Source organism: Chaetodon auriga, chromosome 5 (genome assembly GCF_051107435.1).
Source record: "Chaetodon auriga isolate fChaAug3 chromosome 5, fChaAug3.hap1, whole genome shotgun sequence".
NCBI lineage: Eukaryota > Metazoa > Chordata > Actinopteri > Chaetodontiformes > Chaetodontidae > Chaetodon > Chaetodon auriga.
Window position 1 is genome coordinate 6,952,671 of NC_135078.1, and position 18,641 is coordinate 6,971,311.

The 18,641-nt window shown below is 40.9% G+C and overlaps 1 protein-coding gene across 18 annotated transcripts in view; it reads right to left on the reverse strand.

The window, feature by feature from the left end:
• Positions 1 to 1,100: 1,100 nt before the first annotated feature.
• The window catches only part of arvcfb (ARVCF delta catenin family member b), a 208,692-nt gene continuing 191,151 nt past the window's right edge, over positions 1,101 to 18,641 (reverse strand). For 9 of the 18 annotated variants that reach the window (XM_076731517.1, XM_076731515.1, XM_076731504.1 and 6 more), the window contains 9 exons: positions 18,058 to 18,185; positions 15,666 to 15,816; positions 15,175 to 15,367; positions 13,504 to 13,615; positions 13,009 to 13,096; positions 11,446 to 11,499; positions 9,596 to 9,687; positions 7,250 to 7,362; positions 2,006 to 4,201 (listed from right to left, as the gene is read on the reverse strand). In XM_076731517.1, the coding sequence (XP_076587632.1) occupies positions 7,261 to 7,362; positions 9,596 to 9,687; positions 11,446 to 11,499; positions 13,009 to 13,096; positions 13,504 to 13,615; positions 15,175 to 15,367; positions 15,666 to 15,816; positions 18,058 to 18,185 (920 nt within the window). In that variant the 3' untranslated portion in view covers positions 2,006 to 4,201; positions 7,250 to 7,260. Of the gene's footprint in view, positions 4,202 to 7,249; positions 7,363 to 9,595; positions 9,688 to 11,445; positions 11,500 to 13,008; positions 13,097 to 13,503; positions 13,616 to 15,174; positions 15,368 to 15,665; positions 15,817 to 18,057; positions 18,186 to 18,641 lie in introns of all 18 variants that reach the window. The other 9 variants (XM_076731519.1, XM_076731520.1, XM_076731509.1 and 6 more) reach the window with 4 other exon arrangements.

The window sequence follows — 18,641 nt, forward strand, 5'->3', positions numbered from 1 at the left end:
TTTCCTACATCCTTTTCTGTACATGCTGCACATGTTACAGCAGGAAAAACAAAGGCGTAACTGATAATATTCATGACTGCTTCGTGTTCCAGGGCCCCATTCAGTGTGCTGCAGTCTACTCTCACTGCTTCCTGGAGCACCTAATGGAACTGAGCCATCTTTAGGGTTATTAGATCTTCTTGTGCTTCTTCTGCTATGACACATGTAAATGTCAGGCGTTAAAAGGGTCTATACACGGTACACGCACAGGAGATACAGTGTTTGTTGATATTACCATTGGCAATGGTTAGCAGGAGTGATTTTGTCTTTGAAAGGTCAAACATAATAGCTTCAAGTTTAGATTTGTTTCACACTACATTTCCACCCACAAATGCTAACAGTCATCCATTTCTGTGACTAACAATTTTATCGAGACAGGACAAGGCTTTTGAAGACATTTTTCCAGATGCATTCTCACTCTAACACCACCGCCTTTCATAAGGATTTCAGAACTGTAACTTGTTGGCTCATATTCATAGTCTGTAATTTTCCAGAGATAAAATTGGAACAACAATTTCTGTGGTGGACACTGTACCTCCTTCTTTCATGAAATACAACCAACAGAAATAAGGCAGCTAAAGATTCACACACCAGCTGTGGGGATTCAGTGGTAATTCAGTGGTGACTATTGCTTTCAAACACTGAGGCTTGAACCCTGGTCATCAGGTTTATTGACACCACTCCACTGCTTCATATAAACATCCTACTCGACGATGACTCGACCTACACCCACAACGCCTCCAGTGTGGCGGACCAAAAACGAACATAAAACAATCTAATAAATAGCTCTCAACAACACAGACGGCGTGTCTGTGAGTGAGTGTTCTCCCCATTACTTGATCTACAATCAAATGTTTTCAGATGCTCATAAGTTACAATGCGTGCACCAAAAAATGACATTCTATTTTTATAATTTAGGTGAAGCGACCTTTTAAAAATTCCAATGTGGGCTGTAATGAGCATTGTTGCCTCTCTAAGGCATGTGATCATGACTTCAGACCCTGAGTCTTCCTGGAAATTAATAACATAATGTAAAATAAGACACGGAGTCGAGCAACACCTTCTTTCCAGGCATGATTTATTGAAAACACACCAAATTTATACTCTACAAACCAGTATTTTTCCGTTATGTTTAACAAGCGTAATATTTGCCTCTGGGTATTAGTAAAATTAACATAATACATTCTGTCACTGTGGCATCGCTTCTGCTCGCTACGAAAGCATTAACAACTTTACTCCTCTAGGAAATCAAAACCAGTTTTTGAATGACTATCTTTTTAAAAGTTTATAATACAACGTAATACAAGGCAGAAACCCACCAACAGTCTAAACTACTCGGGGTTGGGGGGATGGTGGGGTGGTGAGGGGGTGCAGGATGAATGAATGAGTGAATTGAGTGGAGGAGAGAGGGAGGGAGGGTGACACAGGAGGAGAAAGGGGGAGAGGTGAACAGACAGGATGGAGAGATGACAGTCGAATAGGGAGGAATAAAGTTATATAAAACACACTTATCTTTATCTACCATGGAAAAGGTTAAGGCACATGATAGGTACAAACACATCTGCTACTGAGTGTTACAGTTACTTTATTTTGACGGCCTTGAATCAGTTATATCTACACAGGTAGGTTCGTTTGATTCCATGTGTGTCGGTGTCCTGCATTGATTTTACAGCACAGTTGCTTGGCTCTTTACTTTGTGAATGCACGCTGCGCATCCACAAAGCCAAAACTTATGAATGCTTGTAAATACAACTCCAGATCCTTTGGTTGTGGTACTGCGAAGCGCAGTCCGGAATAGACAGTCATGTGGGTCTTTGTTGAGAGAGTTCAGTATTGTCCAATGAAAGCACACACTTCTGAGGACACACAAAAGGGATGCTGGGTATCATTATAACTTCTTTTTTAACCTCTGAAATTAAAATCTATACAGTATGTTTTTGTCTTTTTTTGTAGTTTATTGATTTTTACCACAACGTACAGCTTTGTAAACACTGTGTAAAATATGCAAGCTTTATAAAGTCACATACGTCACAAAGAAAAATCAGACTTCAATGCAGGCACATGCCGTTCGCCTTGATGACGCATGAGTGATACCAACTTGGGTTCTCTTTCTGTCTCCTGTCCGCAGAGAATCAGGAGGCAGACCGAGGCCGGAGAGGAGACTGTACATGTTCATCACTGGATTCTGTCTGCAGTCTCACTAAGCGAGAGAAAAATGGCAATATGATTCTGTATCTCTCTGCTTTTCTACATCACAACTGCCCATCCTAAACGTTGTAAAAATATATACTATGTGACCAAACGTGATGCTCTGTTTTTTTACAGTGTGATGCGACTCTTTCATTTTGCCTTCATCCAGATCCACTCGTCCACCTGCACTCTCTTCCTGCACATGAATGAATTAGTTAATATCCAAATGACACCACAAAAAACTGGCACTTGGAAAGAATAGAATATAAACATCTGTACAGTTTTTCTTCATGCTCACGACTGAATATTTCTCTTTAAGATGCACCGGTGAGGGAGGGTTCAGGGTTGGCGGTAACTTGGTCTGAATGCATCGGGAAGTAGAATGAAGGGACTTTTATTAACACTGCCATCTCTTATCTATCCCTTTACCTCTGTCTGACCTCTGACCCCTCCAGAGTGTCTATGTCAAAGCTGTAGGGGCTGTCAGACAACATGGAATTCATCGCCTTTAGAAAGAACACTGCAGATAAACTTTTTTCAGTAACTTTTTTTTTGACAAATACAAAATATAAATAGGTGATCGTCGGCGTAACTCGACAATATTTGACACACATTTAAGTTACGTGGTTATTTCTTGTTTACAAACATGGTGAGCCTTTATCAAATGAGATGTGCTTTCCAAACAATGTGATATTAATATACAACTAAGAAGTCGGTAATTTTTGTTGTTGTTTTTTTCCTTCATTTTTCCGTTTTTTTTCCTTTTGACCCTAATATACATTTATATAAAACCCAACAAAAATAAAAAATGCTTTTAGATCTAGCCTTTCAACAAGAGAACAATCTTCTGCCTCTCTTTTCAAAAACACAAATCATTTATAAACAAAATGCCTTATATCTTCTTTAATAAACATCATTGACAAAGAGCAACCAGCCAGGAAACTCGTGGAACTGCTTCGCTACACAACCAGACTGGTTACGCTCAGTAACCACAGCTCTGTGAGGGAGGGTCAACATGCCGCTCGGCTCATACACGTTGACCACAGTGAAACAGAAAGTTGCGTTTCCGTTTTAGCTTACTTTTATGATGCAGTGTGAACAGAAACTTTGATTCCCTCTGATGCACACACTATGTCACTTTCCTTTCTGCAGACCGCAACTTGCACACTCCTCACTATATAAAACATCAATCACCTGTTGACCACTTTTGAGTTCAAAGCATCTCAGTGCACTTTTTTTTTCTTTTTTCGAAAAACACAGTGAACCAAATGGATTGTAAGTCTATGAGAGCAGGCTGCTGGGAGTACATGTTTATCCACTATGCTACAATTCTTCTCAGGCTCGGTTTCTCTCTTTTTACTTGTCCTTTCTCGTGTCCACCCCACCAATCTGAAAACAGACATTCAGTGACCTTCAAACACACCGGTCCATACCTGTTCACATCAAAACACCAAAGCTTGACAACAAGCTGAAATCAAAACTCTCCAAAACCCACAAAATCGGGGCATGAACTTCTTCCAGGTGTGAAAAATGAAATGAAAAAACATCCATCTCCAATTTCTTCTCCAACAGGTGTCCTACCCACACACGTTCTTTTTCCGTTCACTTCCTTGACCTCACGCTGTCCGCCCTGCATACGTCCATTTCCTTCACCAGCACCGGCCTCTGTCAGTTTCTTGTCACTGGTAGAGCTCAACAAGAGTCAACACTGTAAAATTCACATGATGTCCAGTGGGAATGTGGATATGTGAATGTAGTCGGAGTAGTCACTTTTTGTTCTTTTTCAATTCTTTTTCTGAAAAGCATGAGAATGCTGGCTGCTGCTGGGTAGTTGCTGTTGTCATCATTATATTTTTTAAAATCCTCTTTTCTGTACAAAGTCCAACTCCAAAGATGAGTTCTGTGTGAAATGGCAGTGGTGATATGAGAGATCCTCCTCCAGCTGGGGTGTCGCACTGTCGTTACTTTAAGCCTGAAGCACGTGGACAAGAGAGAAAAACATTAGAAGAACCACACATACAACTGAAATTAAACAATAAATGAAGAGTGTCAGTCCAAAATGTTACAGACACTATAAATAATGATGATCATCATCCATCATGACAGATAACTTAAATACTACACAGTTATTTGAAGGATGCGGTGCCATTATTCATAATTCTGTTTTTTGTCACTGTCTACAAATTCCATGGAAAGACCATAACCATGAGTTCCTCTGTCTCTCAGTGCTTCCCTTCAAGACGTCACTACCTTCGTTCCAACTGAAAACATAAATCTATGGAGCTGCACTATTCAGTGTTTTTTATTAACAATGGAAACAAATGACTGTGTAATGTGAAAGGGGTGACTTGTATTGACAATCAGTTTCATAGTATTATCACCCTACTCTGCAGCTCTATGGAGCATTTTAGCATCTTTCAACTCATTCTTCTTTGTTGGACAACTTTACTGTTTTGGTTCACTCTCACGGTTCTCATTGACTTCATTTTCAACCACATTGGTTTACTGGTGGAGCACAGCTTTAAAAGCTCTGTTAACCCACTGCACGCTTCCTACCCAGCACCAAACAGCAGACAGAAACTTAGCGGTTAGCTGGTGCGCACAGTGTAGAATTTGTAGCTAAAGAGATGAGACTATTGAGACTGAAACTAGGATTCACATTCGTCAGGTGGTAAGAAACAGGTGTAAGTAGGCAACTGTTAGCTAACACGTCCGCCATAGCAACTTTCTAATGTCATACGTTGAATATGATGTTCAGTTTGTTGTGGTTTTTAAGGGCTTCATTAGGTGATGTAATATTATGTCATGTTGTTTTTAAAGCTTGTGGCACTGCCACAAAAAAGCAAGGTACAGTTACAGAGGGTGCTACAGCACCTCCACCCCCCATTTGGCTGAGTCAGGCTACTTGCATTGATGATGATGTTTTGTAACACTAATGGTGACCTTGTAAGTGGACCTTCTACCTCAGTATACAGGAGGATCAATTCATTGTTGGTTTTGGTCTTTTCATGGGATTTGTGGACAATAAGAAAAATGAAGAATATCATCAACCTTTTCCTTTAACATTTCAAACTAAATTGTGTTTTTCTAAAGCATGCATAATTTGCCATCAGTGGACATAAATTTAGAAATAAACTCCTCGGTTTTGCTTTCATACAGCAAGACCATCAGTTGACATCATCATGGTACATAACAAATGACATCAATGTCAACAAATGCTTCAATCATGTCATTGCAGATGATAAATGGAGGCAAGAGAGAGCAAAACATTTGGTAAATGAAGTGGAAATGACTTACCTGACGATTCTTAACATTACCTATAACATTTTTAGCGGCTAAATTACAATGAATACCACAAATCATACCACTGCATTTCTCAAGTCAAGAGTCAACATGTGATGTATTTTCTATGGTAATGCAATGGATGGAGATGAAAGAATTGAGCGGATGGCCACTGGCAAAGACAACTGAGATAAGAAGATGAGGATGAGGCAGACAGTGAGGTCTGACAAGAGGCCTCTGGCACAGGAGAGGACAACAGCTGTGAGGAGGAGGAGGCAGGAGGGGATAAATGCTACTGATAGAATAATGACAACTACTGAAGCTCACCCAGATCAGCTTGCAGCTTTGCAAAAGTCATGTAGAGGGACATTACCCAGGGGGTCAGTTTAGAGTTCAGTAAAACACTGTAAGGGAAACTAATGCACTGCAAATAAAATATGTAAAGGTTTAAGGACATTACTAATTTAGATGCCTTTTCTTATGACTTGTGTAACCGATTGTTGCTACCGTTGCCTGAGAACATGAACATGAAAAAATGGAAAGAAAGAAGAAATTCAACTGCTCTTGTTGGGGGATGTTCTCACAACATAGTATTTCTAATGGAGAAAAACAATAGCCTTCATTAGATATTTGTGGTTTCAGCTGCAGCTTTATTCATTCAAAGTGATGGATGCTTTAAGCTGGAGAACACTTGATTCTCTCTTCTAAAAAAGGCATTGTAGCAAATCTAATTTTAAGAATTTCAGTAACTTTTACGGAAATATGACTATGTAAATTACAAAAGAAGCCACTTAGTCATTATTTACACCATGAATTCAAACACAAAATATTCTAATCAGCAACTTCAGTCCTGACCAGTGTATATATGTGTGTGTGTGTGTGTGTGTGTGTGTGTGTGTGTGTGTGTGTGTGCATATCTTTTCCTTTTTCCCTACTGCGTTTCATTAAGCGATAACTGAATCCCTGGAGGATCCCTCTGAAGTGCAGAAGAATTATTCTGCTTCACCATTTGCCACCAATTTCAGCAAAGACTGTCAGGGGAAGCAGTACGTTAAAGCTAGACGTACATTTCACTCAGACACCTGGTGCTGAATTGTAACACAGACCAAAGCCTGCTGTCTACTTTCTATGTGTATTACAGAGCGATGAAGTCATGTTGGTTCAACTGTGGTAAAATTCGATTTCTGCAGCAACACTGAGGCTTATAGAGCATGTAGCAGGTAAACACACAGCATTCCTTGCACTTTGTTAAAAATGTGAGGAAAAAAGACACCATACTACAACTCTTAAAATGCAGAGTATCACTTTTGCTACAGCCCCATGTAAACTGCTTCAACATGTGGAAAAACCTAAAGCTTGATAGTTCTGCTCTGCCAAGTTACAGTTGTCAGTTAATTTCAGAAATTTTCTTGTTGTCTTGCTTACAGATGAGCCTGTGTAAATATTCAATTCAATGTAAGAATTGATGAAATTCTGCAATAAAATCTAAAATATTTAAACCTTAAAAACTGTATTCCACTGAGCGGCAGGTGAATTATGTAAGTTTCCATGAAAAGAACAAGGTGACTTCTCCAGCTGACTGCTCTGGGTGCAGGGTGACAGCAGGTCTACATGACAAAGTGTGAGGGTGAAGGGAACACAGGCGGAAACACTGAGCAAACAGGGAATGAAAAGGATACAAGCTAACCCAAAAGGTGAAGGTCGTTATTTTTGCTGTGCTTATATTTTTCAGACCTACCATGCATGCATTTACACCCAGGAGTCAACAGGCTGGGGCTTAACATCACAAGCGTCCACCAGACTGACCGCAGGCCTGTTACTCCTTATATAGTGTTTCCTATTTGTGTCATTCTGTGGCCACAGGAGGAGGGGTTAAAAAAACACAGCAAAACAAAAAAAAGAGGTCAATACATTTCACAAATACACTCACGCACACACACACGCACATGTACCCAGGAGGACCCAGAGAAGCCAGAATTAGTTCCCTGCCTTAAGGAAAGCTTGGAAAGAAGTTAGAGTGATTACAAAACAGCAAACCAAACCATGCAAATGAAAGAGGGAGAGAGCAGTTTCAACAGCCAGGTTGCATTCAAAGCAGGCAGAACATCTCTGGGAAGTACAGACAGCAGACTTAGAAGACGGTTTTGGAGTAACACTGGACTGCCTGTACACGCTGAAGACAAACATGGCTGTTTGCTGTGCATCTGCCTTTTCAAATAGTGACAGTTAACTTCACCTCAAACAGGTTTAGTGGTTAACTTAAGTATCATGACGAGTATGTACGAACCAAAATTAAACACTGGAGCCTCAGGTCAGTGATGAGTGCTGATGCTGGCAACAGCTGCTATTTTGTGCTGCAATACTCTGCTGCTACATTAGCTGCTTCATGTCATCTTTAAATTAGGTACAATTTGCACTTATTTTGGTCTAATAGCCTCTGAACAGCTATTAGACATCATGTGATACTAAAATTGGCACTAAAAACTATACAGATGTGTTATGAAGCAACTTTCATTGCAGGTTTTACAAATATAAAATAATATTAAAAATACATTTTTATGTATTTATAAGCTGTGCATGGACAGGAACTTCTTTTAAAATAGCTGCAGTAATTTTCAAAAAGATCATCTTCTTCTTAGCTCTGAGTCTGAGGGCAGTCTTTGATTCCATTTCAGTCAGCTACACTGACACACAGTAATATCATTGTGGAAAAGGCATAAGTTATATAAAAATAAAAAACAGTGAAAATCAAAACTGTAAGAGCAACTTAACACCAGAAGAAAATCTTGTTTATGCAGAACTCATTTATTATGCAGAAGTGTACTCCAGGGTGACTTCAGTGCACCGTGACGTCACTCTTAGAGCTGCAAAGGAGCCCACAAGCCAAAGGTCAGAGGTGTGACAAAGTTGAAACTGTCAACAACAGACAGCAGTGAAACACTGCTTTTCAGCCTGGTGTTAAGTTCCACTTTTAACAAAACAAATCACTGTAGCAGCATCTTTAATTTAATGAAAAAGAAAGGCAACCAGAAAAATGGGCAAGCAAGAGTAAGAGAGTCTATTTCCTGATTATCAGCTACTGTCAGTTGATTTGACTGTTAAACTGTTTAACCGTTGCTGATGCAAATAAACTGCTAGTTCATAATTGTTCCCCGTAGCTCACTTTTAAATACTGAACTGTTCACTTTTTGAAGAATGAAATTACATAAAAATTATTACATCCCTATTTAATAAAGTTTAACAATCATTCCCAGATTAAATAAACATTAATAACCACCTCACAACAGCTAACTAATGTGTTGTTGTAATCCAGATGAAAACACTGCAGATTATTAAATGTATTAACTCTGCTCCAGATTTCATCTTTACATTGCCTCAGAAACATTTTCAAGAGTTCATTTTAACCTGCATGGAGAGGCAGATACACTGTATGACCATACACATAAAGACAAATATGCTAAACGGACTCTAATGGACTTTTAATTGGATTCATTTTCCAATCCCATAGGGGAAATCCTGTTCATCTAGCACTGAAGTAGATGAAAAAACTATAAAAAGTACTCGAGAGTCATCTGACACATGTCAGACATCCTCTGAGGCCATTATCCTGTGACTCCTCTTTGAAGCTGGATTGCCAATCAGCTCAATAATAAACAAACTTTGGCTGCAGTGTGAAACGGCTGCATAATCAGCAGGCGTCCACTTCATAATGCAACAGTCTGTTCATTGCCAAGGCAAGGGTTGTCTCCGCGAGGACCGGTTGTTGGCGGTTCTTTTAATCAGTCTCTGATTAATTACTTTACAGACACCAAAAGCTTACACTCAATTAACTGGTGGCTCGCAGATCTGAGGCTGTTCCCAGCGCTGAGCTGTGGCGGGCAACATTAACAGAGAATGACAACTTCCAGCCTCTAGAATCGATAGGATTAAGAGCTTCTAATGAGGACCACCACAAAAAACATGAAGAGAGAGGGAAAGAGAGAGACACAGAGGGAAAGGACAAGTGATAACATTTCAGTGAGACATCATTATTTCATCCTCTGTCCCCTGATCCCTCAGGAGACCCGAGGAGGTCTGCCTGTACCTTTAATGGCTCCCGTTCTGTCAGGTCCACTGAGCCGTCGGCTGTCTTGTATTTGCAGTCCTTGTCCCTCTGGTCAATGGTGGAGTAACCATCTAATGAGGTCAGAGAACAGTGGTCAGTTCATTCCTCTACATCCTCGATTAAATAAAGGGATGACAGATCATTTACAGTGTTGTCTTGACCTGTGTGGAGTGACAGGCTGAAGGCTCTTCTGCTCTGGAACACTTGCCGGACACATTAAGAGCAGACTAAACAGCACATTGTTAGTGCATGCTCATATTATTTACCACCACAAAACAAACTGGATGAAGTATCTGCATCTCCTGTCCTCATACCTGACTTTAAAGATGCACTCTCACATATTCCGGCTCAGGTCCAGTACCAAGCATCTCACAGCAACACATATTGTATTTGGTCCTACTTTTAGGACTTCATGCATTTTATCAACATTCTCCACCATAAAAATGACTAGAGAAGAGCTCCAGAGATTTCTTAGAAGTTGCCGACATTCCTTGATGACAATGAGATGAGATTCATACAAATCATGAGGTCAGTTGTCTATCAGTTACTGATTTCAATCATAGTAACACATAACTGACAATGGCAGAGCTATAAGGACGATAAGAGAATGCACAAATAGTTTATCCTCTTCTCTGAGGTGACACAAGTTAACAGGAGGTGCAGTGTCGCAATATCATCACTGAGTGTGCACTATTGCACAATACATAGAAAGTGTGGTGCCAAACAATGTGATTGGACAGAGCTGTTTAGGATATGTCATGCAGCGAAGTCAAATCTCTGTTTTAGATTGTGTTCACATTTACTGTTTAAGCTGCATGAGTGGCTTGTAAATACACTATATGCTTATTCTGAACTTGATGGTAGCAACACCTGTTTGGAACAGTCCACAGGTAAACAGGCTCATTGGTAATAGGTGATAGTATCATGTTTAGGTATGAAAGGAGCATCCTGGAAAGGCTCAGACGTTCACAAGCCAGGATTGCTATTTTCTGCATTTGCCACTGTTTCATTTGTCAGACTGCAGCCGTCAGAAAACTATGATCCATCATCATAAGTTCATCTTAACAGCTCTGCGTGTTGTAAAACAGCGACATCACATCTCCAAGGAGCACTTCTCTTTGCTGAAAGTCAATGTGGAAAGCTTCATACATGTCCTACTTTAAAGTAAGAGTGTTTTTAGTCCTAGTTGAGCTTTCAGTACTATTCCTCAGAGGGATTGTTAGACGTTTGATAAATATGGGCCAGGAGGCTTGGAGGAAAACCAGCATGATATACCCTAAGAGGGTATCTTTGGGTAAGAGGATGGAAAAGAAATATGTCAGAAAAGTTACTCCATTATAGCAAAAACTCCTACTCTATCCACACCCAAGAGTCACAAAATTCCTGGTTTCATGAACATGAGAAAATACTATCTAAGTTGAATTTCTATATTTTTAACAACAGCACAATGTTTTAGTTTGAAAGAAGCATGGCAGAGCAAATCTGTCCTACGATATATTAAGAGTGTATTAATTTAAATGGAGAACCACCCACATCTTTTGGTTTTGAGCTTTTAGCGAAGGCCCAGCTTTGCACAAACATCTTTTAACAGAGGGGTCTTGCATACAGCATCAAAGAGCGTCATGTCTGAAGCTCGGTCCAAAGCCATCATGTCGAGATCAGAGTGTTCAGCGGTTTGAATTTTCAGATTAAAAATAACATCTTGGCAACGGGTAAAGAACTAGTAGAAGAGAAGTCGAATCAGAGAAGACACTATTGGACACTGGAGAGAGATTAGAGGAGAGCTAGCTCGTCTTTGGCTAAGGACCATCATGCAGTCTGGCTCTTACCTGGACCCAGCTCATCCATAGGTATCATATCACCACTGCCACATTTCCTGGTGCCTGAAAAGCATTCATATGCCATTTGTACAAAAGAGGCACACACAAACTGAGTCATTGAGCCAAATGCTGCTGCTTTTCAGGGTAATGGTTCTTGGCCAGTGATTGAATAATGCAAACTGAGAGTGGGCAGGCATGAGGGCCGCGATTCATGTGCATGTATGGATGGAAAAAAAAAAGAAAAAAAGGGCCAAAAATCAGGACATTAAACTGCTGCTATGCTATCGACTCCTCTGTCAAAGAGATGTCTGTTGTTGGGCCAATGTACTGCGCAAGTCCCACACCCTCCCCCACATTCTGTTTACTGCTGCTGCTATAGAAAACCTCTATCCCAGTTTTTTCACTGTGGATACAGCTGTACACACTTACTTAAGGGTGGGGAAATTTTCATTATCTCTGACCCTATTACGTCAATTGAAAAGCCACGACGAAAATAAAAAGGAGTCCAGCATCTAAAATGAGGACATTTCTTTATGTTTCCTCCAAAACTAACCTGGTTGAAGGTTTTGGTTCAACAGCAGCAGTATGCTGTTCAAAGCTCCATCTCCCATTTTACGTGCTTTATCTTTGACCCCTATGAACGGCACTGTTGCAGCATGTAACGCACCACAGCTTCACCTCACAGTAGATGAGAGTAGTAATGTGGCAAGCATAGCGCTTCGATAAAGCCATGAGAAAAAACAGACATGACCTCAGCATGTGGAGTGGACACACACCATCAAGCAATGTTTTCAAGTTACTGTTAGTATTTAGTTTGAACCTGCTTTGAGGACTATACGGGTGGGATCCTCCATGTCAGGATTAATTTGACTTTTGTAGTAACTAAACTGTTCTCACTTCTGATTGTCAATAAAGAAAAGACCAAAAAGACCAAAAATATCATTTCATCTTATTAATAAGTACGACCTGTGTAATAAAAGTCTGATATATCTCATTCATTTCTGTACAAAAACTATTCAAACACATCAATGAAGAACATCATTGTACTGGGTGATGTGTTCCTTCATTACAATGAACATCCTGCTGCTGAAAATGCTCATGAGAAAACCAAATGTGTATTCATCCACTGCTGGAATACTTAACTTCAGGTACCATTTGCTAAAAACGACTGTGCCCAGCCATTTTAGGAGAGTCTTGAATCTTTCTTTAAAAATGAAAGTCAACATTTCTAAACTGTTTTGCAAGATTTACGTCATCACTAGGAACCAGTGGGGTTTAGGCTGAGTGCCACAGACAGATTAGGGAAGTCAGAAAGTACTGAGAGACTTAAACATTTTTGGTTTTGCTCCTTTCACAAACAAAAATCTAGAATAACACCAGCGTTCTAATTTAATTAGACCCTGGACCCTCATGTTTTCCTCAAACGGATGGAATTACATAAAAGTGACATTTAATGATCATTTTGCTGAGAACCCCTGGGATATTCTCTCCCTTATCCCACCCACTTGGTCCTCTAAACAGGCAAAACAATCACAAACACTCCCACACACACATGCACACACTTTCACTGACCTTGGTTCTTCTCCATCAGGGGTAGAGTGGTGTCGTCGTAGCCCGGCTTGCCGTTCTTAGTTGCTTTAGGGGTGGCTGTCACTGTGGGCTGAGAGAAGAGACAGAGGAAGCAGCATGAACACAGCATCATACACCTCAAACAGGTACACAGAGAACAGAGAGAACTCGTGTTCTCTCCATGTCAACTTAGGATTGAAAAGAAAATGATTTTCACAGTTTTCCAGGCTCATACACAAATATCACAAGCTGACAAGTGTAACATCAACTGCATCTGTATACTAACAGAATATGAAGTCTGTGTGTAATGCCTTCACGTTTTAACCATGTAATACCTTGGGTCATACATAATTATGCTGTAATTAAATGCTTTATTCAATGGAGATTTAGCTTTAATTCTTTTATGTAATGAGGAACAGCTAATGATGCTAACACTTTTTCACTCGGTGCTTCTTCTCTAAATTTTGTGTCTTAAGGATAACTTCCACAAGACTGTACCTGGAAGTGACTCTTGTTCCAGCCGTCCTTGGTCAAAGCGTTCCTCAGCTCCTTGTAACTCCAGACTGTCTGCAATACATGGGACGCAGCCTTCGTTTCGCGAGCTGATTGGCTGAGGGGGCCACAAAAAGGGGGAAATACATGAAAAAATAACTACTGCAATTTAAGTCAGAAACCTCACGCAACCCCTAAAAAGTGACGGCTGGGTATGTGCTGGCACACCGCTGCTGCAATCAATCTCTTTATTCAAAGACGTTCAATCCCCTGAGTGGCTCCAGGGTCTAGTTTTTAATTCATAGCCAGATGAGTGCACATTTCCTTTCATTAGCTACCTCCAAGCCACCAGTATTAATTACATGTGGGTGGGGGCCTCACTTCAAAGAAAGCTAATCTCATGAGGCTGAGAGGAAACATAGCTATTTGGTCTGTGAATGAAGTATGTATATTCATGCTAGTTAGAGCGACTCTCGGTGTGATCAATACTTCACCACACAAGGACAAGCCTTTGAAAAGTGCTCTTGATCTTAAATTAAAAGTGTGGCGCAGACACACTTCATTTTGCAATGGCTGACATTGTGGTAACATAAGAAATCTGTTGAAAATTTGCATTGCTATCAGTTAGCTGTCATTGTCAGGTTGTTGAGGAGAACACTGCCATGAGAGAAATGACTCCTCACTTAGTCGTACAAGCAGCATCTTCAGAGGCAGCCTGTTAATGAATGTGTGGTGGTGGGTGGTGGTGTGTGTGGGCTCAGGCTTGTTAGAGTATAGCATTGTGGTAGCCAAGCTTTGGCCATTAGAGACACATTACATTATACTCCATGAATACTAATAGAAAGGTTCATGATGCAAATTGAATTCAAGGTCAGACTGTAATAATTACGTGTGTAATGTCTCCATAGTATACCCACACTTCAGGCATGGTTTACATAAATATGAAGGTATACATAGGTTCTATTTGGCTCACTGTCTGCAAAACAATCTGTTTGACCTACAGTAGGAACTGAGACTAATGATAAAAACACACAAGAAAATGTGCCAGTGTTCTAATCGAGCAGATGCCATTTGGGGCTGCCATGTATGAAAGTGGACTAATTAATGCATAAACTCCTCGACAAAATTGATTTACAACCATAATTTAATCCAAATAAGACAGTCTGCAGGTTTAGATGCAATGAGTAGGTGATCTGAGGAGGGGAGTGAGGGGCTATACCATCCCCCTTGTTAGCAAAATGACCAAAGTGCATCCCCCTTGTTATCATGCCATCCATCCTCTCCATCTTCTAGTACCAGAGAGAGTGTAGGGGCAGAGGGCTTGTTTAGATGTTTAGATATTGAGCCTGGCTGACTCACTGATCCTTTATCTGTTAGAATCTATGACCCCGACCACGACTCTGAAATATGAGGAGTCTAACTGTGCTGTGTATTGATAAATCCATGGCGCTGTCCGTGGTGCTGAAAATACACCTCCAGACCAAGCTTGGGAGGGTCACATGGGTGTATATATGTTGATTGGTGGTGTGGGGCCAGAGGGGTTCTCCCATCGGACCAGCTCCCCTTTAGAAATCAACAAATCACCAATTGCATGCACTCAACCTAGAAATAGTTGCTCCTTACATGTTGTAAAGCAACATCAATCACATTGACGGTACAATATGTGATCTGTCTTACCTGGTCCTGTTGATGGCGACCAGCTTCTCAATGGCCTGGGCCTGGATGAGGGAGCGGGCATTTTCAGAGCTGTCAGTGACAATCTCATGGATTGTGTTTAGGATGGCGACCACAGTGTCCTCCTCCAGGTTTTTGGCTGGCCGCTGCTGGCCGCTGGGCAGGTTGCTCACTAAGTCCCGCATGGCATAACTTCCTGTGAGGAGAAGTATTTTTTTTTGGTTAGCCAGGTCATTGTGGTGGGACGATAAGGTTTCATTCGAAATGTCATCAAATTCCATCAAAACATTGGCTAAGTCATGTCGTGCAGCATTGAGTCTTCTGAGTCTTTGAATCTTGTGAAGTGAGATAATTTCAATTGTTTTCAATCATTCCACCACAATTTCATATCTATCTTGACTTGACTCAATAAAATTCTTGCTATTTGCTTTGGAAAGTTAATGTTAATCTCCAAAGGAAAGGTTTATCAGCTGTTAACTGCCAATGGTTTGTACCAATCAGGTCCTTGTTGCGGCGGTCGATGGACAGGTTGCGCAGGGCGATGGCCACAGCCCGGACCACCTTGTCAGAATCGGAGCGCAGCAGCTCCACCAGGATGGGGAGACCTTTCTCCTTACGCACTGTGGCTCGGATGTAGTTGGACCACTGGAGGGCAGACAGAGGACATGGCGTGACTGCTTTTTATAATTTTGACCTTTAACGTCTAGGGTAGGCTGAGTGAGCACACACTGTCAGCAACATCCCGTTTGACATTCATGCAGACCTACAGATTCCCACCTGGGAGCTGCCCAGCATGGCCACACATCTTTTTTTTGGACCACTGGGAAAACTCCACTGGAGGAGTCCAGGTCACCTCCATGACAGCAGTCAAGAGACGGGAGGACATGATATATGCCTTCCTGCTCACACACACAATCTATACATGCACACCAGTGGTAGTACATTTATTACAGTACAGTACTTAAGTACAAATCTGAGGTACTTGTACTGTACATTTCAAAGGGAAATATTCTCCTTTTTACGTCACCACAATTATTCGACAGCTTTAGTTATAAATCACTTTACAAATTATTGATTGCATACAAAAACATATGAAGTTCTTAAAAAATATGATACAATTACACTGTGTAACAGTATATAAAAGCACAGCTAAATGTGAGGATTGGCTCTGGCTAATTTTGATGGACCTTTCCCAATGTTTTCTGGTGCTTTGCAAACAAAAAAATCAATGAATCGAGAAAATGAGCATCAGATTTATCCATAATTAAAACAAATAGTTGCACTCTTGCCAAATAGCTAAAAGCTCAAACTCAACCAACTACAGCAATAAAATGGAGATTACGAATTAATGCATGAGTAACAACAATCTAGCAACATAACATACGATCAATTGGAGCAGCCATTTTTTCTGCAGAGTAAATACTTTTAATTGGAATATTTTTAGTACATTTTCCTGATTACACATACTTTTACTTCAGTAAGATTTTAAATGGAGGACTTTTACCTGCAATGGAGTATTTTCATTGTGTGGTATTAGTACTTTATTGAGATCTGTTAAGTATCTGAATACTTTTTCCACCACTGATACACACACACACACACATACACATTCAATCATTCCCTCACAAGGCAACTCGGCAGTGCTCTGAGGGCTTGACTAATTCACAACATTACACAGCGGGCCTCTGAATGGACATGTGATATAATTTGTCTTAATTTAAACATCAGTAGATTTTACTTCTCATTTTTGTGTAACATGAAACATTAAGTTTGACATAAAAGGGTTTCTCTTCTAAGCACTGGTACCCCAAGAGATGTAATTAAAACAGAAGACTGGGCACAGCTCAACCACCAGGTGGCAGTAGTAAACCTTAGAAAGCAGGTCAACCAAGAGGTACAGAACTAGGCAGTAGCAAAGAATGACTAGGGTGGATGACTTGAGTTGTGATATCCTCCCAGGGAGCAGGGACATGCTTTGTCCAGCCACCAGATGTGACAGTGTGATGGGTTAGCAGCTCCACAGGCTCCTGAGCCTGTCCAAGCATTCTGAAATGCTTCAACATGGAAAAATATACAAAGAGATATGAGGAATTTCTCCACACAATTTAGCTGAAAATCACTACTACTGAATTACTGAATGTTAACTCTTGAAGCTAAAAAAAGAAAAACCCAAAAGAACGCTGCAGCGGTTTTTACACTCGATGTAGAGATGCTTGGTGCTACTGATGAAATTCTTCGGACTGACGGATGTGTTTACAGTCTGACACATTGGTGTTAAGAGAAGCGTTGCCACGATAATGCTGCTGTGAGCTGAATAGAGCCAGCCTGCTGAAAAACATAAGTGACCGCTCTTGCCTGGGGTGCTGCTGCCGTAAACTGGCATCTGACAACTAGCCTTCCCTGTTGATAACTCACTGCTGCCTGCAAGCCAGACAACCTCTCGGAGGCTCCACAGATGCTCTAATTGGAATAAATGTCTGGTCCTGGCTGCAGTGGTCATCTTATCCATCATCAGCAGCAAACATCTAATGGGATGACAGCTCCAGAGAATAAGGTTAGACACAAAGTTATCTAACTATAGTCATGTAATCCTTCTTTGAAAGAAGGTCCTGACCAAGAAACACCTATTAATGACCTCCTGCCTGGCTCAGTTGTGTCTTAAGATTTATTTCAGCTTACACAGTTGCTATATGGTTTGCAGACACACTGTATGGAAACCTTGCAAAAGTGACTCAAAGCACCTCTGGGGTCAGGTCTTGTTTCCTATCAGACTGTGTTTTTTCTCTTTACCGAAGAGGACACGTTAGAAAAATACAATCTATTAGGAATAAAAGTCAGACCAAGCATAGTGTCTGCATATTGTGCCCTCCCCAACCCTGGACTCACGGTCCACTGTCCAGCGCTGAGGTTTTGCAGGGCCCCGGCAGCAGCCTCCAGGGTGTTATAGTTCTGGCTCTCCGTCAGCAGAGATAGGTAGAGCCTCACCACCTCCGGCTGATACAGCAGCTCAAAGCCTGCAGGGAAATTCAGAGAAACACACACACACTGGTTAAACTCTCTGGCAAGACAGACAGGCCAATTAGGTTGTGCGAAGGTACCGGCAGTACACTGCTGAGGTTTATCTCAGACCATAGGGAGAGTTCTTTGGCAAGGGGAAACAGGAAAGAAGCTTGGGTTTACCATAATGCACAATATCTCCGGTAGGAGCAGACAACCTGGACAAAGGCAACACAATTTGGACTGCATCTTATTTTGCAAAGTTTCAGTAAAAATGTACACAACTCCACAACATACACTGAAGGGAAAATTTAAGCCCAAGCTTTCCACCTGCAGCACATATATCAAGGCAGGCTGGAACAATGCCTACTATCTTTCCTTTAACAGTTCTAAAGCATTATGATTGAATACGCCTCAGTATTATAAATGAGGAGAACACAAGAAGGAGAAATTATTGATCGGACAGCTCTGAC